Source organism: Anser anser (assembly GCF_964211835.1).
Source record: "Anser anser genome assembly, chromosome: 19".
NCBI classification, from domain to species: Eukaryota; Metazoa; Chordata; class Aves; order Anseriformes; family Anatidae; genus Anser; species Anser anser.
The window spans coordinates 3,692,599-3,715,722 of NC_139740.1; the positions used below are offsets into that span (position 1 = coordinate 3,692,599).

The following is a 23,124-nucleotide window of genomic DNA, read 5'->3' on the forward strand; positions in this document are numbered from 1 at the left end:
CTCCTAAATCCCAGCCCCATTGTGCTGTGCACTGAGAACCCAGCAGCTCAGACCAGTGCTAGCGCAGGCACTTCTGCGCTGCGTTCACTGCTGACGCTTCTTGTCTTGATTGAACAGACAGACATATCATATCTGCTTTGTGATGGCCCAGTATGTTCAGTCCATTTTGAAATAGGCTAATATTTGTGTAGTCTGTTGTTACAAACAGACTTCCTTTATTTTCTAGCATGAGGCGGTGAAAATTGTGTTTTCTGAGACAGGTGGAAAGAAGTGATTTAATGTTTCAGTCTTTGAGCCCCAAACAAGCTATAATTGTAACTTGAACAAAGTGTAGTGATTAGATTTAACATGGAGAAGAGTAAGCTATTTAATGTTGGTAGGGAGAATGAGTGGAAGCAGGGGCCTAAATAAACCACAGGCAATATATACCATGGAAATCAGGCAATAATAGAAGGGGCAAATTTCTTCCCAAAGCCCTGCCACAAATCATGGCAAGGAATTGAGATAGCATCATCAGAAAAGGCACCTCTAATGCCTACAACAGCCTCAGTGCCTACAGTGGGATTCAGAGACCAAAAGGCCAGGACTTCAGGACTACTCAGAGTAGGTACACATATTCGTGTTAACATTTCTTAATCTCGTGTGTGCTGAAGAGACTGAGTGGTCTTAGATACAGCCAGCAGGTGATCCTTCTGTGCGTGTACACAGAGATTGCTGTGGGTCCCTGCAGACTGAGTCAGGTGCTGTGCAGGGCCCATGCTGCTGCCCAGCGTCACCCAAGGGGCCCTTCCCGTGCCTTGGGTGTCTCGTAATGGCCGGGGTCACTGCTGCTGGCTCCTCCTGTAGGCAGCGGTGCTGGCCCAGCTCGGCAGCTAGCTCTTGTGCTCGATTTGGAAGAGAAATCATTCTTCAATTGTTCCTTCTGAGAGCAGCTCCTACGAGAGCCATTAATGCACGTTAATCTTCTGGACTGGGAATCTTGACTGACAGCACTCAGAGGAGGAGAGTTTACATAACAGGAGCCGTGGATCTCAGAAGAGAATAAATAAAACACAGAGGAAGCAAGTCCTATTGTTTTTAACTGACTAACTGCTAAAAGAAGGCAATTTGGAAATGTCATGGCTAATTTGAATTTTTGAATAATTCATTGTGTTTATGTAACGGAAAGCGATTGTTTGGTCCAAAAATAGGAGACATCCCATTAAGAGGGAGAGAAATTGCAATAGACTGGTAGCCATCAAAAATAACTGACATGTTGCATTTCAAAGCCCTTTGTTCTGGATGACTTCAGTGAGACCAGTGGCTGGGCTGAAACACTTGCATGCTAATGTTGTACCCAGTATCATTTCTGTGAGCAGATTTTGGAACTTCAGTGAAGGATAAGCCTCCAAAATAAGGATAATAAATATTGTAAAAAGATACAGTAAGACCAAATTTCATAAGGCTAACTGGGGGGACTGTTTCGCTGTATCAAGTGAAAATAACCTTAACTGAGAAAACAATAGTCTGCTCATCTTGAGGGAATGTCTGCAGGCTGATTAGGATTTTCTTCAAGGGTGTCTTTAATGAAAATTACACCCAGTGTTTGGGGAAAAAAAAAGTAGCTTGAATCATTCCGGATGCACTTCAGTATTCAGCATCTGAAATGCAAATGTATGCATAATTGTGTTTGGGCAACTATATGAGAGAGTGGCTATAGATGCTTTGAACCCTCGCAGGAGATTCCAGCAAGTATGCTCGAATGCGCAGGCTTTAAAAATTGCTTTTCTCAAGCCTCCCTGAGAATTACATTTGGTAATTCATTTGTTTCCTGAAAGTAAAACTAGACAGGATATATGATCACGAGGATTATGTTTTTAAATCAATCTGACTGCACGCATTTTACAATATTTTTACCAGCTTCAAAACCTTTCCAGGAGTGAATAATGCTTCTGACTGTCCGTGCCAGAAGGTCCCATGGTTCTCAGTGTCCTCCTGTGACCAGTGCAGTACTTTGCCCATCAGACGACAATTTCTGTGTGGTCCTGCCATGGTTTTAACCTGACACCAGCCTACTGAATAAGCAACTATGTTCTCCTGAGATGTGTGATGATGACCCATGTGATACGAATGAGGAAGGAACCAAAATGTGACTTCAGCATTTGTGTGCCAACAGAAGTTGTTAAATAACAAAATCATGATAACTGTTCCCTGCTGAGGTCAAATCATTTTGACAATCTACCAGCTCCTCTGATTGGATATGGCCGTGCTTTTCTGTTGTGTAACCTTTAATTGCAGGTCACTAAATTTTCTTCAAATGTGTTATAAACTGAAAAAACTCAGGTACCTGAGGGGAAATGCACGGAGCATGCACTGCCTTTATATTTCTGTGTGGCTGCATAGCAAATACCAAAATGAGAGATCGTTCTCAAGGGTGTTTAACCTTTGTGCTTGGAATTACTCAGGGCTTTGAAGACCTTTTACCGGGTAACCTGCCATTTTGAGATTCCCTACAAATATAAAATCATTGAATAGAAATGGTGAGGTGAGTTACTGGCAGACACTTACCTGCTCCCTGCTCACACAAAGCTGTTGAGTAGCTTTATGAAACCAGGGAGGCTGGTGTGCATTTTGAAAGGCAGTTAGAGCTGTTCCGCTCGGTTTAGGACTAGCAAACTGCCGTGCTTCCACCAAGCCATTCATTTAACCTCATTTGTCACATCTAGCTTCAAGAGCATTAAAAAAAAGACCATCTTAAAACCTCTGTACACATGATTTTCTCTGTCCACTAGAAATCTGTTCTCCATGGGGAAACCCTGCAGGTTGAGTTGCTTGCTTTTAACAAGTCATCTTTAGAGCAGAGGTTTAATAATCCTTTGTGCCAGTCCAGCCTGTTGAGAGGTGCACAATTCCCAGTGAGGGGATTTCTGCACGGGAAGCCACAGATCTGTGGGGGGCAACTCTGAAGGGAGGTCCTGGGTCTGTGGTGGCTTCCAGGCCTGGAGGCGGTGCAGAAGCACTCTCAGCTCCGATTTGAGTTGGTGGGTGCTGGGGCCCACTGCCGTACTGCCCTTGCTTTTGATAGTGCCCAAACTGAAGTGCTTATTGCCCGTTGCCAAAAAAAATAATTTTATAGTTGAAATTTAGAAATTTTTATGGGGGAATACAAAAGATAAGTATTCCAAGTCTAGTTTAAAAAGCCAAAGTGGATGTTCCTGGTGCCTGAATTCAGCTGACGTCCTTTGTCCCATTGACAAGGCACAGTGCCTGCGCAGATGTGTGCTCAGTCCTTTGTTTAAGCTGTCATCCAGCACCTCTGTGTGTTATGTTTGCAGTGTGGTTAGCTCAGGGGATGACAAGTTCGGTCACTAGCTTGGGTGTCTCTGGTCTCTTCATGCTATACGTACTTTAAGAAAAAATGCTTGCTAACCTGGGAGTGCCAGCATGCCCTGAGTCTTGATCACCCAGCACCAAGCCTGCTTCCATTTGTGACTGCCAGGTACATGGGCCATCAGTAAGGACGCTTGTTACTGCACTGCTGTGGTCTGGCTGGGTCTTAGCTGTGATCTTGACTGCTGAAGCCTGTCAGTGCAATCTGCAGATCAGAGCTCGGCGGGGAAGCAGCACAGTCAGTGTAGGAATAAGCTGCAAAGATTTTCTAACTGCTGGACTCTGACAAGCTTTGCTAAACACGTGTCAGGGGTTGCTTTAAAAGGATTTCAACTTTTGCTAAAGCTTCATAGATTTCCCTGCCCCTGCAAAGGGCACCTCTGCTGACCTCATGGCTGGAGGCACTGAAGTCCTGTGAAAGAACAGTTGGAATTTGTTAATGTGAATAGACTGACCCAATTCCCTCGCCCTCGTTCTCAGCAATGGCACGACTGAGTTCAGTTAATCATTCCAAAAACACTCAGCCTGAGGGAAAGAGAAATTGTAAGTCAGATAAATTTTGGCAAAATGATAAGGGGACAAAAGTAGGTATTTATAATGGACACCAGTGATCAACATTGTCTCCAAACTGCTGCGGTGTGTTGTGCCCTGCCGTCTCAGCACGGGGCATGCAAAGTTTTAAATCGTGCAGGGCACTGTGAGCCAGTAGCAGCTGAGCCTGCAATTGCAAGTTCTGTTTTTGCAGTCTGGCTGGTTTGAGTGTCACAGAATCGCAGATTAGTTGCTCTGGAGATTAAGTCCAATCCCCCCCAGCCCCACTCAAGGTAGGGTCAGCTGGAGCAGGTAGCCCAGGACCATGCCCAGTTGGGTTACCAGTACCTCCAAGGATGGAGACTCCACAACCTCTCTGGGCAATCTGTGCCCGCGTTTGAGCACCCTCACAGTAAAAAAAGTTTGTACTTGTGTTTCAGTGGAATTTCCTGTGCTGAGGACCGTTCCCCTTGGCCTGTCACCACCAATGTGTGCCCCCCTCGACAGTTTGTGAGCCCTCTCTGTGTGCCCCTCCGTGCAAACTGCTGCACAGGCTGCTGCATCTCTTATCAGCCTCTGTCAGCTGCACTTCCAGCATCAGTGCCGTTCAGGCATCTCTTGCTTAGACATAAGGTAATTTCAGCTGGATACAGGAGGAATTTTCTTAATTTTCAACTAGCAGACACTGGGGGCCTGCTGCAAAGAACCAGAAGTTCAAGGGGGATGCTGTTATGCAGAACCCCCTTTTTTGACCATGAATTGATGTTCCAGCTCTTCTCCTGTTTGGGCCAAACTGATGCAGGTTTCTAAAAGCTTTAATAATTAACTGCTGGGTGGAGGAAAAGCCAAGCCTCTCTATCCCACTTGGCTGAATCATATCTTAATTTGTTGTGTGTTTCCCTGCTGTGAAAGAAACTGTGATTACATTTGCAGGCAACATGTGAAGTCAAAAAGAAAGACTTGCACTGCAGAGTATTAAAGGAGGAGGGGAGTGTGGGGAAGTGGAGGAGAGGAAGCAGAAAGGACTTGGTGTAACAAACATTTGGACAATTTGGAGTAGGTTATCAGAGACCCCAGTGCCCTGCCCTGGTAGCATTGGTGGGAACAGCTTTGCGTCTCTGAAAATCTGCCCTATAAAGATCTTCAGTCAATGATAGAAAACAGAAGTAACACTGGGGCAGCTGAAGGACAGTCATGCTCACGGTCACTCCTACATAGCTTTTCCTCCAAGTAATAGTTTTACAGTAGGGGTGATAAGACTGTAGGAGTATTAGGCTGCAGTCGGTGGTATTCATGAAAACCCAAAACTCGTGAAGAAATTCACAGTACGTGAACACTGGTGACAGTGTAGGGTGCCACGCTCTTCTACACTTCCTTGCTCAGCCTCTGCTGTCAAACAGCTTTGTTCAGGTTAAATAGTTGCTGCTGCTGACTGTGCCCTCTCTTACTCAGGGAGAGTTGACCATGACAAGTGACATGGAGAACTTACAGAATGCCCTCTTCTTGGACATGGTGCCTGAGTCCTGGATAAAGAAGGCCTATCCTTCCACAGCCAGCCTGGGCATGTGGTTTGCTGACCTCCTCACTCGCATCAAGGAGCTGGAGACCTGGACGGGAGACTTTTCCTTACCCTCTGCTGTGTGGCTTGCTGGGTTCTTCAATCCCCAGTCTTTCCTGACAGCCATCATGCAGTCCACAGCCCGAAAGAATGAGTGGCCTTTGGACAAGATGACCTTGCAGTGTGATGTGACGAAGAAGAACCGGGAAGATTTTGCCAGTCCTCCTCGGGAAGGGGCTTATGTCCACGGATTGTTCATGGAGGGTGCGCGCTGGGATGCACAGGTGAGCTCCCAAGGCTGTAGTGTTATGAGAGGGATCACAGACTTTATGCCCTTATTACTTGGTACTGTGCTTCGGGAAACTTCCCAGCCCAGACAGTCACACATCTAAAGCAGATGTTTGAGCTGCCTCTATAGGGGTGGGAAAGAACCGGGTCTCTCTGCAGCCTTGGGTAGGTATCCAGGGTGGTCAGATGGATCACCCCTTAGGAGTGGCCTGTTTTGTGGCTATGAAGGGATTTCAAGCTGGCCAACTTGGACTGACATGTTTGGTTTCTGCAAGGTGAATCTCAACCTCAATGACATTGACAGAGTACATAAACAGCTGTTGGTACTCACGGTGTTAGGAAAGACACAAAATGTGGGGTCCTCTCAAGATTGTAAAGCCCCTGCACCTTTGCATGGTTGTGAATCATAGAATCATTAAGGTTGGAAAAGACCTCCAAGATCACCTGGTCCAACCGTCCCCTTATTACCAATGTCACCCACTAAACCATGTCCCCAGGCACCACGTCCAACCTTTCATTGAACACCCCCAGGGAGGGTGATGCCACCACCTCCTTGGGCAACCCGTTCCAATGCCTGACTGCTCTTTCTGAGAAGAAATATCTTCTAATCTCCAACCTAAACCTCCCCTGGCACAACTTGAGACCATTCCCTCTAGTCCTATCACTAGTTACCTGTGAGAAGAGGCCAACCCCCAGCTCCCCACACCTTCCTTTCAGGTACTTGTAGAGAGCAATAAGGTCTCCCCTGAGCCTCCTCTTCTCCAGACAAAACAACCCCAGTTCCCTACTGCTGCCTTCAAAAGTTACATGGCAGACTTTTACAATGTCACTACTCTGTCCCCTGCTTAGCAGCAGTGAGGAGAAAGGAGAGGACCCTGACTGTAAGGTCCTGATCCTACCTCTTCATATCCCCAGAGCTAAACGGGTGGTATGTGCCAACACCAGACCACTGTCCCTCTGCTGTTGAGTGGTGCATGCTGTCATCTGGATAGATAGGGCTTGTGACCAAAAGTGAATGACATCCTTCAGTCATCCCCTTAGGATGGCAAATAAAGCTTGCACGGAGGTCTAACCTGTATGGCCAAGGCAGATTCAGGCTGATGGCCCAATGTGGTGTGGGGGAGGCAAGTCCTGGACAAACAGACAGCAAGGATGGTGGCCCTTGCTCTTCTTCCCCTTTCTGGATGTGGCCCAATGCCCTTCAGCCGTAGCAGCCAGCCTCGGGGCAGCCAGGGTGAGAGCCACACTCACCAAGCAGGCACATGAAGGGAAGCCTGCTCGCTTGCTATTTCCTGCCCGTGTAGCTGTCAGCGCTCCTTTTACAGAGCACCTCGTGCTGCAGCATCCCAGAGGAGCACACTTGTCCCTGTCATTCCTTCTGACAGTTGTCAGCTGTTAGGAGTTCAGTCTGCAGAGCGAGAGCCATTAGTCTGACAAATCCCCACTGGGCTTGGTCCTGTGAGCTGCCTGGTCTGTTGGTACCTCGAATCCCAATTTGTGCTACGCGTGAGAATTAAATGACAGTGATTCATGCAGCTCTTCCTCTGGGCAGCCAGTGCAATGCTCCTGCTGCCACTGATCTGCAAGGGAGTGAAGGGTGATCAAAGTGGGTCACCCAGAACTTACTTACCTGTGTCAAGTTTGTCCTCTCAAAGGAGGAGGCTTTTCTTTCAAAGGCAGCTCCTCAGAGCCTTAACCTTGAAGAGCCTCCTTTATCTGTTGTGGGGCTTGGTGGTAAGATGCTGACTAGAGGGACCATGCCTGTTATACACCATATCCCATCCTGACCCTGCAATTCAAATCTAATACTCCATTTATTTTTCATCTCTCTCTGCAGTAGTTTTCCATGAAGGACAGAAAGTTAGGCAAAGCGTAGAACTCACTGACTGATGCATCCTGCACATTTTATTGCAACCCTTGGGAAAGGCAAAGCTCCAGGCCATTTCTTCTCTGGGATCCAACGTGTATGCTGGGTCTGGGGAGCCACAGCCAGTGAGAAACATTGGCAAGGACCTTGTCAAAAGGTTGCTGTAAAGGTCTCACATGGTTATAATGTCAGATCTCCTCCCATGTTGGATTTGTCTTTGCTGACAGCAGAAGTCAGCGCAGCAGAACAAGGACAAGCCCCGTCCATTTACCAAGCCCCTACAGTTCCCTGTCTGTTCCTTTCCTAAGCCTTTGGTGTGGCTGCCGTACAAAAAAAATAAAAAACACCCTTGCAGCACTTGGAGGTTACAAACCCCTGCTACAGGGAACCCTGGATTTCACTTGCCCTCAAGAATGAACATTTTAAGCTGATACAAATCAGCTGGGCACAGCAGAATAGAGAGGGTTTTTAAAAAGTACTGGTCTTGTGTGTCAAATGTTCCAGTAAAAACAAATTCCAGTGATTGCTGTTATGTTTTCTGTTACCATCATTGCCACCATTACTAGAAAATGGCTGAGTTCTGCCTAGTTTTGCCCTTTCCCAGGTGGTAATGGAAGTAAAGACTGAGAGGTTTTGGTGGTGTGAAGACAGAAATCTTTTGGGGTACATGTGGCTTCTCTCCTCTGCTCCCTCCAATATCTTGTATGGGTGACTGCATTCAGCAGTGCAGTTTCTTTTCAGAGACAACCTAGACTTCAGTAAATGTGTTTTTCTGGTTACATTTTCCTTTTGATTGAAAGATACTGAGCAATTACATTTATAGAACCATTCATAATCTCTGGGTATCATGCTTCAATTTATTTCAGAAAGAAAAAGAATATTTTCATATGTTGCTGCTCACACCAAAATATCATTTCTACCCAGTGGAACTATTCGTTTTACCTGTAATCCAGTGAGCACCAGTATACATTAATGGATGAAGAATTATTAAAACAGCTGCACAGTTATTTTGGGTTGTATACTTCTTCCAGTTAAACCTCTGATAAGAATGGCAGGTCATGTTTAGAAGAACTCCTCTGGGGAATACCTCCACTTTTAAAGTAATATTTCACATTTAAGTTTTGCCTCCAAAAGGGAGAGAATTCCTCCTGTGTTCTCCTACTCACATTTTTCTATTTATTTAAACATTTATGTTTGCCCTTGGGTGTCTTAAATTTATAAAACATTCATTACAAAACTGCAGGCTGCTATTAAATGAAATGAAACCAAGCAGGTTATTTTGGGTCCAAATGATCTGTTGCTGTAGCACTGTTAAAGTCAGTGGAGCTCAGCAAGACAGGGTTTGACTGGTAACACTATGAGACATTTTGTCTCAAGACTGGGACTGCTGACTGATTCCTGGCTCTCTCGCTCCCAGGGCTGGAGTGTTTGATGCCAGGTGTGTGCCCTGCTACTCACCAAGGGCACTGGAGCACGGTAGGACAAGGGGAGAGGTGGGTTTTGTGCCACAAAGAGCTTTGCAGTGTGTAGAAAACACACTGCCTTGTCCTTGGAAGGCGTGCGTGGAGTGCTGAGCAGTGGCTTAATACTGTCTGTATCTTTCATGGCACACCAGCTAGAGCTTCGATGTGCTTTATAAAGCTAATCCTATGCAAAGCACCAGTCTTCAACCAGTGGAGAGGCTTAGAAGGGACAGATCTGTGTGGCGAGGAACAGTAAGAACACGTGTTTATTTGGTGGTTCAGGTAGCTCAATATCTTTGGGAACAGTTGCATATCACTCACTTTTTGATCTCAGGTGCTTCCCAGAAGTTAGTATAGATGAAAACAGCATCAGTGTGCAGCCCAGCCCTGGTACAGCCCAGTGCTGTGATCCCTGACCATCTCAGCTTGCCACGTAGCCTTCTGCTGAGGCTATGGTACATCAAATCTCATGCATCAGAGACTGAAATTTCTTTTGGGGGGGTGAGATGGAATGTCACATGAAGCCTTTGCCTGCAGATGTCAACTGTCAGTAATGCCGTGCATTTGTGAGCTAAGAGAGCCAGAGTGGGATGTGGCTGAAGCTGGGGTCTCCAGTGATAAACATACAAGGCAGCCACGGAGGGGACATCTGCAAATTGTGCTGTAAGCAGCCAGTCTCTCATTTACAGTTGTTTTTGAAAAATGCGTAATTTGGCAAATACTTTTCCATCTGTACCTCAATTCTGAAACTAGTCAGAGTTACCAATTCATCTCTCGTTTGGCTTTGCTGGACAGAACACAATTAGTGTTTCTCCACTGCATACACCACAGAGGGCTCTTCTTCTCATTTCGCATCTCCAGCTGAAGATGGAGATGTCTCCGGACCACCTTGGAGTGATGTTCTGGCTGCGCTGCTGGCCAGATCACCAGCCCCCGTGTGGTGGTTTTACTGTGGTGATTTTACTCGGGAAAGTTAACTCCATCACAGACAGAGCCAGCACACCCAGCTGGCAGTATCAGCCCCCTGCCCTGCAAACAGATCCAACTCTCTCTGAAAGGCAACCAAGCCATGCAAAAAGGTCCTTAAGCCAACAGACCCTAAATAAGATGCACCCATGCTCGTAACACCTCAAAATACAGCTGAGTGGAAAGGGAGGTTGGCTCACTGCATGTGTACTTGGGCCCATCTGTCATCATCTCTGGCTTGTGACAACTGCTTTGTGTCCTTTGGTATGTGGCAATGTATTACGTCTGCTCTTCAAAGTGCCTGTTCAGAAGCCAAGATGAGCAGAAGTGAAGACTCCTTTAGGATCTGTGGCCTAGAGCTCTCTGAGCACAGAAGAGTGGCTTTTTACCAGGTGTGCTGTGGCAGTGGTTAGAAAAAATTCCTTTCAGAGTGGAATTAATTTTGATTGTGAGAGCGATAAAAAATGCAAATGCAAATCAGCCCAGACATAACACAGTGATATGTCCCATAGAGATACCTCCAGGAGATATCAGATCTTGTTAACCTAGAAATAGGTAAAATATATCTTGGAAATTTGATTTGAATTATTATCAGTTAAAAAAAAAGAGAGAGATCTGATCAAAATCTGATCTCAGAGATGAAAGGTATGGATTTAAAAAGAGAACATCATAATGTTTGATAAATAGCTCCTATGCAAGGTATTGTAAGAATTATTTAATGTTTGTTCAGCACATTGGAAATCCAAAATCCTAAATCAGAGTTGGGTTTATTGTTAGCTTGGTGTAACAGATGGTATTAGTACAATTAAAGCAAGATGTATTGCAAGAGGGATTATTTTTCTTCACTCATTTGCAGAACTAAGCAAACTATTAGAGAGGTTGAATCTCATCCCACAACTCTGATCTAAGAGCATTTGAAATAATAATGATATGTGAAGCGAAGCTGCAGAGAGAAGCAATATCTTTAGCACTGAGAAGTTTTATTTCCTTTTCCATATTTGTTTTCATTTGCTCTCTCTAGCCTCCATTAAGCAATTTTGCAGGCTTTCCTGGAAGTTGATTGATGTGGAGTGCATTTTATTGTCAGAAAGAGAAACACAAGTTGCTGGAGAGACCTGAGTTAGTGAAACAAGCCGTTGATTTCTTGCCCTGACAGCATCCCATCTTTCTCCCAGGTCAGGCAGCCTGCTGAGAGCGAGCATTGCTTTGGAGAGGATAATGTGGGCTTGTTAGTTTAAGATTATATTCTCTCAGGCATAAGCCACCTGAATCCCCTGTGCTCATGAGAGCAACTGTGAGACTGGAAACAAGCCCATGGTACCTTTTGGGGCCCTGCAAAACATTTTCTGCAGTCAGTACACAGTAGACAGGCTATCCCAGGTCATGCTCAAGGCGTGGTGCTGTGGTGGGACGCTCACTTGATGTCTTTTAAGCTCTTCTTAGGGGAGTGTTGTTCTCCAGCCTGAGCCCTGCTCAGGTGTCCACTGTTGGTTCTAGCACAAGCAATGTTCACAGAATCACAGAATGGTTTGTGTTGGAAGGAACCGTAAAGACCATTCTATTCCAATTCACCTGCCATGGGCAGGGCCCCCTGCCCCCAGCCCGGGCTGCCCCCAGCCCCATCCAGGCTGGCCTTGGGCACTGCCAGGGATGGGGCACCCACAGCTCCTGGGGCAGCCTGTTCAGTGCCTCACCGCCCTCATAGTAAAAAGTTTCTTCCTTATGTCTAATCAAAATCCACCCTCTTTTAGTTTAAAGTCACTACCCTTTGTCCTGTCACTACACCCCCTGACCCAGAGTCCCTCTCCAGCTCTCTTGTAGGACCCCTTTAGGTGGCCCTCACTCCCTGTGAAGTGGTTCTGGTCTGGCAAAACCCTGAGTAAGAGCTGGGTGTAGAACAAGTGTGATGGCCCTGGACGTAGGCAGGACTTCTAGGCTAGATGCAGATGTAGACAGGAGATCAGGAGCTGGACAAAGACATGGACAGGAGCATAGTTCCCTCACAAATGTCTGCTCAGGCATTTGTGGGTTTGGGCACCTGGGGACAGCGGGTATCAGTTTGTACAAGTCCCCTTGGAATAAGCTACATTTGAGGGAGGCATCTGATGAAATAGGCAGGTGTTTGATCCAGGCCCTCCTTACCTCAGATAGAATTAGCCACCCCCTTGATCTCAGGGGAGATGTTTGCACTTGCCCCGTAAGGCCAGCCTGTATAAACATTACAGGTGATCATGTGTATCGGGGTACAGCAGATGGAGGTTTTGGCAATCTAACTAAGACCTCTTCTTTCCTTTGTAGGCCGGGATAATCACAGATGCCAGGCTCAAGGAACTAACCCCGGCCATGCCTGTCATTTTCATCAAAGCCATTCCAGCTGACAAGCAAGATATCCGTAGTGTGTACCCGTGTCCTGTCTACAAAACACGCCAAAGAGGGCCAACTTATGTGTGGACTTTTAACCTTAAAACTAGAGAAAATCCTTCCAAGTGGGTGCTAGCTGGTGTGGCGTTGCTGCTACAGATCTAGACTCACCAGCAGCGCGCCTCATTTAAAATCCCTAACAATTTCTTTCTCAGACAATTTTGAAAACAATATTCTTAGGCTAAACCCAAGCTCCATCTCTCTGCGTAGTGGCCTCTTGGCCTAAATAGAGCCTGCAAGGAGTTGAGAGAGGTACAGACACTTGGACCAGATTCTTGGCTGCTGTAAACCAATGTCCCTTGGTTCCTGCACTGCTGTGCTGGAAGATCCAAACCCACACCCAGATTTTCCATACCCAGAGCGTGTTAAGCTCAAATCTGAAATTAAAGTTCATTTCTCTTTCATGATTCAGAAGTAGTTTCTCCAGAATCATAGGTAGTTCAGTGACGTGTGAAATTCTTTAGATCTTGTTCTTTTCTGTATGTGAATGTTTCTTTCTCATAAGTGCAATGTTGAACCCAGCAGCTGTGGTGGATGTGTTCTGTTTCTTGCTAATATTCCTGTAAACTTTAGAACCATTGAAAATAGTACTAATATCTAATGTGATTAATGTAATCAACAGTAAAAATACAGCATGGGGCTTATTTAAGAAGACTATTTCATAATGATAGAAAATTACTAATAAAAATCATTGTTCCTGGCCTAGTACTGCCTGGAGACCAGTATGACACATTTACTCATTGCGTGGAGAGTGTGTGCAGTGACAGGTGGGACAAATGCACCTGTTTGGATAGTTGCACTTGTAAATATGAATGGAGTGGGTAAGAGCTGATGTGTTCCAGAGAGGGATGATGGGCTGTGCATTACCTCAGTGAGCCAGGCACACGGTGCTTTTCGGTCTGCAGGAGCTAGGACATGTGGAGTTAGGGTTGCCTGGGGACATGGAGCTGTGCTGCGCTCTCCCTGCAGTCTGCAGTGCTTTGTGGCATGGCACAGGACCCTGCCTCTGCTCTTTGCTGTTTCTCCTCCTCATCTGGTATGTGGTATCCTGCTGCCCCTCACCATGCTTGTAGCCATGGGTTTTTCATTAGTGGGGTCACTGCCCTCTCTGAGCTTGCTGCAGGTATCTGGCATTGTTTGCTGTATCTTACTGAGACAACTCTGACCTGCCATATGGCATCATGCCCTCCCTGAAGAGCATTTCAGGAATCCTGTGGAAAGCTCCTCTGAAGCCTGGGCTGAGCCCACTGCTTCATCTCAGTGAGCAGGAGCTCACCAGCATCACCTGAGGACTCTACAGTCAAAGGTCTCCAGAGAGGTCTCTAAATCAGAGGTTTCATCAGATGGCTTCCTCGGCCAGAGCATCCTAAAGAAGTGGGTAAGTGTGAAATCCCCAGTGTTCAGAATGCCAAAAGCCAGGAAGCAGCAGTGCTGATGTTCCCTGCTGACCACGTGTAGCAGTGCAGGGAAGCAGGCGTGTGTCGCATGGTCCTGTGCTGTCACCACGTGCCATACAATGCCACCCTTCCCTGGCCTGCTGGGAAGTACTCCTGTGGCCTTGGTAGCTCTGCCAGCCTGTGTGCCAGTCAGTTATGGAGAGGGGGATGCTCACAAGGGCTCATCCAGCTTTCAGTTCATCTGGGTTTTGTGGAGAGCCCTATGCTGGGAGATGGAGAAGAGGATGATTCAACTTGCTGCCAAGGAGCAGATCTGTGTTTGGTAGTCTTCAACCCTCCTTACTTGCATCTTGCCACTCCTAAACAGCTTCCTGTGGTTGTGGAGCCAGCCAAGGGCTGGATGTGTGGAGGCTGCTGCAGGCTCCACGTTCGGTGGGCAGCACTGGGTTCCTCACAGCCTCATATCAAACTCATATCTTTTCGGTGGCCTCAGCTCACACTGATGGGGACATCCCATGCCAATCCAGGGCATCTGCTTTCTACCCAAAGTAATGTAGGAGGGTGAGGTTCTCTGGTTTTGTGGGAGCTCCACAGTAACTGTCTCGGGCTGAGCAGTGTAGCAGATGTCTTCCTGAGGGAATGCAGAGATGCAAAATCCTTGTCTTTGCATTTCTGGAGAACACTGACCTTCTAGGGCAAGGTTAGATGAGGACACTTTCTGGCAAGAACTTTGTTTAGTTGTCAGGCAGCAAGTTACGGCTTAGCAAAAGACATCTGCAGATGATATGTAATACAAGGGAGAAAGCTGTCAAAGTTTCCTATTTTAAAAGTGCTCTTAACCTGTAAATGACGTAGCCAGTTCTGTAGACTATTCCAGATGTCCACTGTCTTGCTAGAAGAGGTCTGTTAGTGGGAGAGGGCTATTAAATTAAATCAAATTCCTCCTAATTTAAGTTAAAACCAAGAGCTTTGCAAGTTGAGTGCATTAAATTCGCCATGTATTTGACCATACAGGACGTATAGATGCACAGAGCACTGTTGAATTAAACATGTAAAAGCAGGAGCAGAACGTACAGTGCATTGTGCTCCAGATAACGTTGCTTGGTTAGTCCTTCTTTGATATTTCTTTACAGCGCCTTCCACCACAGGCTTCTCACTGTTCCATAGGATTTCCTCCATTCCGGAGTCTGTTACTGTCAAAAATTTCATGTTTCCTCTCTTTTAACCCCCCCCTCTTCCTTTTTCCAGCATACCAGAGCCTCTCTCTGCTCAGTATTGCCCTCCAGTTGCCCCCATACCTTCAGGGAAGGATAAGTTCACCAATTCCCCAGGCACTGCTTGCTCTTTCCGGAGCAACAGCCTGGGCTGTTCTCCTGCCAGCTGAAGAAGAATGGGATGTTGACAACAAAATGGATCCGATTGTTTTATTATATATATCTTCCTGCATAATTCACCAGTTGGGCAGGCAGGGTAGTGGGGAGATATTTATAGATACTAGAAATGTCACCAGGGTGCTCATTCTTCATCCTTTGAAAATCATCACGGGAAAGAGTTGGCTGCAAAATGCTACAACAGGAGAGTGAATAATTTGGTGCTTTAGGGGAGGAGAAAAAAATCTGACAGGCATGAGATTTTCCAACCATATCTGCCTAAAACAGGCAATTAAATACAGCTGGCCAAGCTATTCATTAGGAGTAGTGCATTAGTCAAAGGTGAGCTTTTTCTGTCCGTGAGCTCTTCCAAGACAGCTGCCTGCTTGGCGTTTCCAGCGTGCGCCTTCCTGCCCTCCCGTGGTCAGGTGGAAGGGGCTGAGCTGTGAAGCACCCTGTCACCAGGGCTGGCACAGCCCCTCTTGTGTGCAGAGGTTTGCTCCTGAAGGCAGAGGAGCCCTGCAGCCTCTGCAGTGGTCACACACCACCCTCCGAATGGCAAATTGCTGCTTGGAAGGCCTGGGGTGTAGCGAGAGAGCGGGCAGTGAGGGTCAGGGCTCCTTATGCAGAAAGTGGTCACGTTTTTTTCGGGCTGGCTTTTCTTTCAGACCAAGATGATGTCTCTCATCACTCCTCACCAGCTGGATTGTGGCTGCTGCTGCTTGTGTCCTCCCAGAGCACCCACGTAACAAAATGAGGGTACGACCTGGCCTTTGGCAGAGCTGCCGAGTGCCAGCAGAAGCCATGCATTGAGCTAGCCATGGTCATCAGCCGGTGGCTGTGTGGTGGGGTGGCACCTTCTCATGGGAAGCAAACGCTCAGCCCCTCATGGCAGCACGCGGGGATTTCAGATGGTGCCGCCTGTCTGGCTGGAGGAAGCTGCATGTCTCTGTGGGACATGCAGCAGGGCAGAGCCTGGAGCAGTAGGATTTTGCTTTGGCTTCAGCATGGCATCCTGCAAGGCTGTTCCTTGCTGAAGAAGGTCCAAAGACAGGGCCCCATCAGGGCAGGTCACTTCTGAACTCTGAATCTGGGGTGTGAGGTAAAGCCTGGGTGCACACAGACTTATGCACCCCAGCGTCATGGGGCTGCAGGACCATCACCATGGGGCTGCAGAGTTTCACCTGTCACCATGGCTAGTGGCCTCGTAGTCCAGTGGTCCCAGTTCCCGTTCAGCACTAAAACCCTGCCTGGTGTTAAAGAGCAGTTTTCATCACCTCTTTGTGTTTCATGCTGATCCACAGAGACAACAAATGACACTATCCTTGGCAGTGTCTGGATTGGCGTTGGGGTGGGCACCATTCTTCATCCTGCTGCTGCAAGGGCAAGAGGGAAAATCAAGGGGAGTCCACAGGACTGGTGCACATCTAAGGCTTCTCCTGACACAGGAATCACACCTCATTTTTTAATAAGGAATAACAAGACCAAAAAAAAAAAAAGTCCTTTTATTTGCACTCTCACAAATTTCACCCCTTTTACATCAGCAGGAAGCTCTGAATGCAAACCCAATGTGGACTATTGCCCCTTGAGTGCTGGGCTGCTCACCAGCTGGCATCGCAGTACAACATTCATGTGCCCTGACTTTGGGCACTGAAAAGGTAAGTGTCTCAGTCTGAGCTGGTCTCTGGGCATCCTTTGCAGCCAGCAGAAAGAAAGTGGCTCATGTAGCAAGACATCTGACCCATCTTTGCAATCTCATGGTGAGATCAAGGTCTGTTGAAATGCCCAAGAGATGCCAGGTCTGATGGAGATGCTGAGATTTCTTACACCTGAGGACAAACGCATAACTCCCGCCCTTTTGCCCTGTCCCATTTCAGCCAGATCCTGCATCCCACGATTTCATGTGGCACTGGATGCCCAGGGCAGCCCTATAAAGCTCTCACCTCTTCTGAACCTCTCTGCAGCTGCTGGCAGCTTGCAGAGCCCTGTGGGGCTGGTTTGGGGCTGGCTACTCAAAGAGTCTGTGGTCAATTAGTTAACTCCAGACTGCTGACATTTTCCAAGGGGATGAAAGTAAAAGAAGGAAAATTGTGCTATTGAACACTTCATATCAGCCAAAATTGAATGAGCTCTCCTGGGACAGCGAAAAGGCTTTTCCATAGCCTGGGAGTGTTGTACCTGCTGCAAATTATAATCAGCAGAGCACATTTCAAAGTAAAGTCTTCACAAATGCCTTGTAACGGTGCCTGAAATGTTGAGGTTAACCAACTCAATTCTACTGCAACCATTTCTCGCAGAGCAAAGGAAAATGTAAGCTCGACATGTGAAAGGAGAACCTGGCTGGTGGTCAGTAGATTGGTTGCACTGGGGCAAATTTATTGCGACTATTAACAGGCACGGGCAATGCCCAGTGATGCAAATTCTGCACGTATTACTGCTCAATTATTTACAGAACAAAACCAGCTTTAATGTATCAGCTAGACACATTCATTTTATAAAGTGGCGTTAATACATTTAATTAGCAATGGCTTATTAGATTCATGTCCATTATTATGCATTGTTTCTTAAATGACTGTAATTGCCCAAACAAATCTACAAATATATTTACCTTGTTAATGTTTGTGCACCTCATTTAAAAAGCTTTTAGACCGCAGAAGATATTCATGGAGTCATGAGCAGCCCTTCTAATTTGAGTGCTAGTGTGCCTGTTAGTGCAGAAGGATTATTTAAGGCTTTACTTACTTTGTTAGAGTTTTGCAGCCTGCTTACCTACGCACAGACTTCACAAAGTTTTCCTTTAGGACACTTACATCATTCATTCCGATTGGTGTCAAAAGACTTGAGGAAAAAATCCAAATCTGCATTCAATATCTTGGCTCAGTGCTCCCAAGAGTGTGGCAGGAGTTGGGATGGGGGGAACTGAGTGCTTTTGTATCTCTGGCATCTGCAACACCTCCAGTGCCAGGGAAGGGCTGTTTCAGGGTGCCTAGATTCACTGTTGAAAATGCTGCCTTGTAGAAATCAGAACCTTTGCAGTGTTGTATAAGGTTTGATGAAAGGTTCACAAGGAAAAATGTCCATGATCGAAGTTTGGTCCAGGCCAGCAAATGTGGGCTTACCTCCAAGCTGAGCGAGCAGGAGGATGCTCCAGACCACAGTGCGGCACCCGATGACTCTGCTGGAGGCAGAGCCGAGCCGAGGTGTGCTTAGCAGAGATCTCCACTGCAGCCTCGTGCTGGAGAGTCATCAACACACACGGTACGTGTGGGACTGGATAAATGGGGAAATGATTGTAAGAGACAGGCAGAGTTCACAGGGCCTTAGCAAATTATACAGTGAATGCGTAATTGTTGAAGGGAAATAAGTTTTGTTAGTTGCTGCCTGACAGATTAGCTGGCTGGATGTGGCCGTTCACTCTCTCACAGCAGAGGCAGGATAAATCGGAACAAAACCAGCTTTTTCTTTTGGAAACCCTGCCCCTTTGGAAACCGCTTTCCCTTCTGCCGTAGCCATGTGCTATTTATGGAACTGGATTGTTATGACATTGCCTACACGTTGCCTGTGCTCTGTCTACTTAACAAGCATTTCAATTAATTACTGTAATGCTATTATTGGGAAGAAGTGACAGATAGGAGGAAAATGATTAGATAATGAGAAATAAATTGCTATCAGAGGTATCAGAGGTACTCACAACACAGAGTGAGTTTACCTCCCTTCGGAAAGGTATTTGATACATGGATGGATGTGATGGCTGCCTGTGGATGTAGGGAGGTCTTCTCAGACTGGGGCTGGCTGAAGATGCTGGTGAGAAGCACGTGGAGATGCCTCCACCCAAGGAACCTGGTGTAAGCCGATGTCATTTGTCTCTTAATAGGTGTATTTACACAGGAAGCTGGGATGACTTGAACAGCATGGATAGGATTTGTCCCTCGTCATGCAGACCTGGATGTTCACACTCTCATGCCAGCCTCCTGGGCAGGAGTCCCCATCGGTGCCCCACATGGGGGTGGCATCCCACAGTGCCTGACTGGCTGTGCTGCCCGCCCCTCCTAGGAGGCCGCACAGCATGGGGGGACGAGGGACCATGGGGGGGACAAGGGACCTTGGGGGGATGAGGGACCATGGGGGAACAACAGGCTTTCCCTCTCCCAGGGCAGTGGGGTGGGCTGACCTCCTCCCAGAGCCCACCCTGACAGGGTAGGGGCAGGGCATCCTTGCTCAGCCAGAGGAGGAGAGCACATTGCTGTGGGGGACGTCCTGCCCCTTGGTCACACATGCTGTTACAGCCAGGAGGTGGTGTGATGACCAGTATGCGTGCCTCGTTTTCCCCAGTGTGTGCTGTAGCATCTCAGAAGTGAAAGGAAGGATAAGGCGAAGGTAAAGGAGCCTACAGAAGCATCCAGGCTGGTATGGATCAGGCCTCCAGCAGCTGAGTGGGGCTATTCACGTGATGAGCAGCAGATGCAGCAGGGCCCCACTCCTGGCCTCTGCACCAGATGCGAGGCTGGAAGGTGGCGGAGATGCCAGCTACAAAAATACGGGCGGGTTCACAAGCCCCAGGGCTCTGGGCTGTCGGGGCATGTGTCACTGGGGAGAGCTCTGCCTGCTGCACTGGTGGTCCCCAGTGGCCCAGGGACTGGTCCGGACTGGCCATCAGCAGACTCGAGTTTGCTGCTTGCATTAATTAATTGTCTTGAAGCAGCCATACTTTGGGATGGCAGGAGTGCAGCCAGAAGCTGACCTTTCCCCAGACCCTTCCCAGCTGAGGAATCCCATCCCTAGGGAAGGTCTGGGGGTAGGGAGTGCCAGGGAAACCATCTCCAGCCGTGTCCCCTGCTCCCCATGTCCCTGCCCCAGAGGGACCAGGGATGCCCCGGGGCAGTGGCCAGGGGATGCTTTCAGGCCAGGACTAACTTGCGTACCCCAAAGTAATGACAGGAGATGCCAACTGAGCTCTCATTAATTTTCCACGATGCAAGCATCTCTGCTCTCTGCAGCCAGCTCATACGGCTTTATTACCACGCTCTGCTGGGAAGTCAGGGACAGCTCACACAGATCCACAGAATCACAGAATGGTTGAGGTTGGGAGGGACCTCCACAGACCATCTAGTCCAACCCCCCCCTGCTCAAGCAGGGTCACCAGAGCATGTTACACAGGATGGCATCCAGGTGGGTTTTGAATATCTCCGAAGAAGGAGATTCCACAGCCTCTCTGGGCAGCCTGTTCCAGTGCTCTGTCACCCAAACCATAAAGAAGTTCCCCCTTGTATGGCGATGAAACCTCCTGTGGTTCAATTTATACCCGTTACCCCTTGGCCTATCACTGGCCACCGCTGAGAAGAGTTTGGCCCCAGCCTCTTTATGTTGTTCCCTCAGGTATTTATAGAGGCTGATGAGATCCCCTCTCAATCTCCTCTTCTCTAGGCTAAACAGGCCCAGCTCATTTATAGGACAGATGCTCCAATCCCTGAATCATCTTCGTGGCTCTTCGCTGTACTCTCTCTAGATGTTCTACATCCCTCTGGTACCGGGGAGCCCAGAACTGCACACAGTATTCCAGGTGTGGCCTCACCAGGGCTGCGTAGAGGGAGGATCACCTCTCGACCTGCAGTCCACACTCCTCCCGATGCAGGCTAGGATCCCGCACAGTCCAAGTCTGCTCTCCAGGGGTCTGTCCTGTCCTGAGCACCAGAGAAGAGGGGTGGCCCCATGGGATAACCCCCCCACACACCATGAGAGAAAGGTACCTGTGGCTGTAAGATGGGGTCACACAGGATGCCCATGGCCTCTTTCTCACCCTCAGTGCCGACGTGACAGGGTGCTGGATGTGACAGGTCCACCCCTTGAGCTTCTCCTGCTGGGCTCTGAGCTGCAGTTTTCATGAAAAGCTGCTGAGGTAGCTTGGGACAGCGGAGAGCACCTGCAGAGGCCCCACCACCACGCCAGGTCCCCTCGGTGTGAGCTCAGGGCCCACGCCGAGCAGCTCGGTGCATGGCACAGGGCCCAGCACAGCACACCGTCCCATCGAGAGCATCGCCCTGCGTGTGGTGTCCTCCTTCCCGCGGCAGTGCCTGCCACAGCAGGGCACGATGCTGAGGAGGAAGATGCTCTCCATGCACTGCTCCTGGGAGAGCTGGGGGTCTCCAAGGCTCCAGAGCCTGCTTTTACCTGGCACATTTCTGGGGAGAGCTGAGGGCCCTTCCCTCTGCACCTCCCTTTAACAGCTCTGATAAGCGACCTGTGGCTGCTTTCACTCCATTAGAAGCTCAGCTCATGCCTGCACCAGGCTGAGAGCATGGGATCTGCCAGATATTCATCACAAAACCATCTTGCTGTCGGCAGATTACTTCCGTATGTTCCTGAAATGGGGTGAGGCAGCCCCCCTCTCCTACCACTCATGCCCCAACCTGCGCGTCATGCTCTGCCCCACAAGATCCTCCTGCACGGGGCTCCTTGATGCAGGGGGAGAGGAGAGGGGTTGCATGGCATTTCCTGCCCAGGAGATGTGAGGGAGGCCACGAGCAGCAAGCTGGAATCCCCGCGAGGTCTGGCCTTCACTTTCCAACACAAAAGGCATCGCACGGGGCATGAGGGAACATGGATATGGATCTAATTATGGTGTGGAAAGCGGTCAGGCCTGGAAATCAATTAACTGTTCTTCAGAAGGACTGAGTTCCCCAAGTTGAGGATAATTGTGAACAGAAAAATGTAAAGGGAAAAAAGAAAATGGACAGAAAACTAAAAATTCCTCAAGGAAAGGTATTTGGAAGCAAAAATCCACAAGCAGAAAGACAGGTGTAAGATCGTGGTGAATGGATGGCATTAGCAACTGCAAATAAATCTGAATGCAAAACAATGAAACAGAGGAAAAACAAACCTTCACAAACCAAACTGTGAGATGTGAGAAATCAGTAAGGGAAGTAAGCAGAGGTGTTAGTATCTTCTGGGATCAATGCACTCAGCTGGCTTTCCTGTGGCTCTCCGTAGAAGAGCTGGGGCTGTTGCCCACCCAGCTATGTTCACATTCGAGCTGCCCTCGAAAACATGAGAATTTCCAAAGGCCCCACAATATGTGAACATAATGAAATGGCCACCTGGAATGACCCAGCTAGATGAGGTGCTTAGGAATGGAGTATGAATGAAAGGCCATATGCAGTCCCTCTGATGCTGAATGAAATGCCAGCAATGTGATTATTGCGAGTCTCCGAGGCTTTATAGGGCATAGGTCTTGTCAAACAAACAAATGATGCAATTACTGGTTGGGCTGACAAAGGTATCTGCACAGACATAATAGACTTAGTCCACAGGAGGCATTTCGTTTACTAACGTATAATATGCTAATAAAATTTCAGTTTGGGAAATGCAGAGTGAGGGGATGGGTTTCGGGAGGAAGGACTCCACCAGGAACTGCGATCCCAGCGTGCCCTAACTGCGGAAGGGGAGCATGTCAGTGCTGGCAGCACACCTACATGTCAGCATTGGAAAAGATGCCCAGAGCATAGCAGTTAACTGGGAGCATCTCAGTTTTGGATGGGGATACCTGAGTGCTGATGCTTTTACATTACAATGTGTTTGGTTACTAGCCCGGCAGTAACCCCAGGCACAGAGCTGAGATGTCCCTGTCCCTGCAGGCGTAAGGAGAGCAAAGTGATTGTCTTCTTTTCTGCTCAACTTCCTTGGAGACGGGTCACCACAGGGCTTTTTCCAGAGATTAAACCATCTCTCTCTTGATCATGGACACTGCACTCCGTCCTCTGTGGCCTTAGCACTAACCCTAAGGGTGAATTGGCTCCTGAGGGAAGGTGTTTCAGCACTCCTTAGAAGAACCAGTTCTGGCTCTGCTGGGAGATTGCGCTGGAGCCAGCAGCACCTCGTGGGTCAGCAGCCCATGCGC

General features: G+C 48.1%; 1 protein-coding gene across 5 annotated transcripts in view; it reads left to right on the plus strand.

Moving 5' to 3' along the window:
- Positions 1-23,124, plus strand: part of DNAH9 (dynein axonemal heavy chain 9) — a 220,124-nt gene that overhangs the window by 184,207 nt on the left and 12,793 nt on the right. For 2 of the 5 annotated variants that reach the window (XM_083804841.1, XM_083804842.1), the window contains exons 69-70: positions 5,353-5,742; positions 12,341-14,339. In XM_083804841.1, coding sequence (XP_083660967.1) covers positions 5,353-5,742; positions 12,341-12,568 — 618 coding nt within the window. In that variant the 3' untranslated portion in view covers positions 12,569-14,339. Of the gene's footprint in view, positions 1-1,899; positions 4,595-5,352; positions 5,743-12,340; positions 14,342-23,124 lie in introns of those variants that run through there. The other 3 variants (XM_083804843.1, XM_083804844.1, XM_083804845.1) reach the window with 3 other exon arrangements.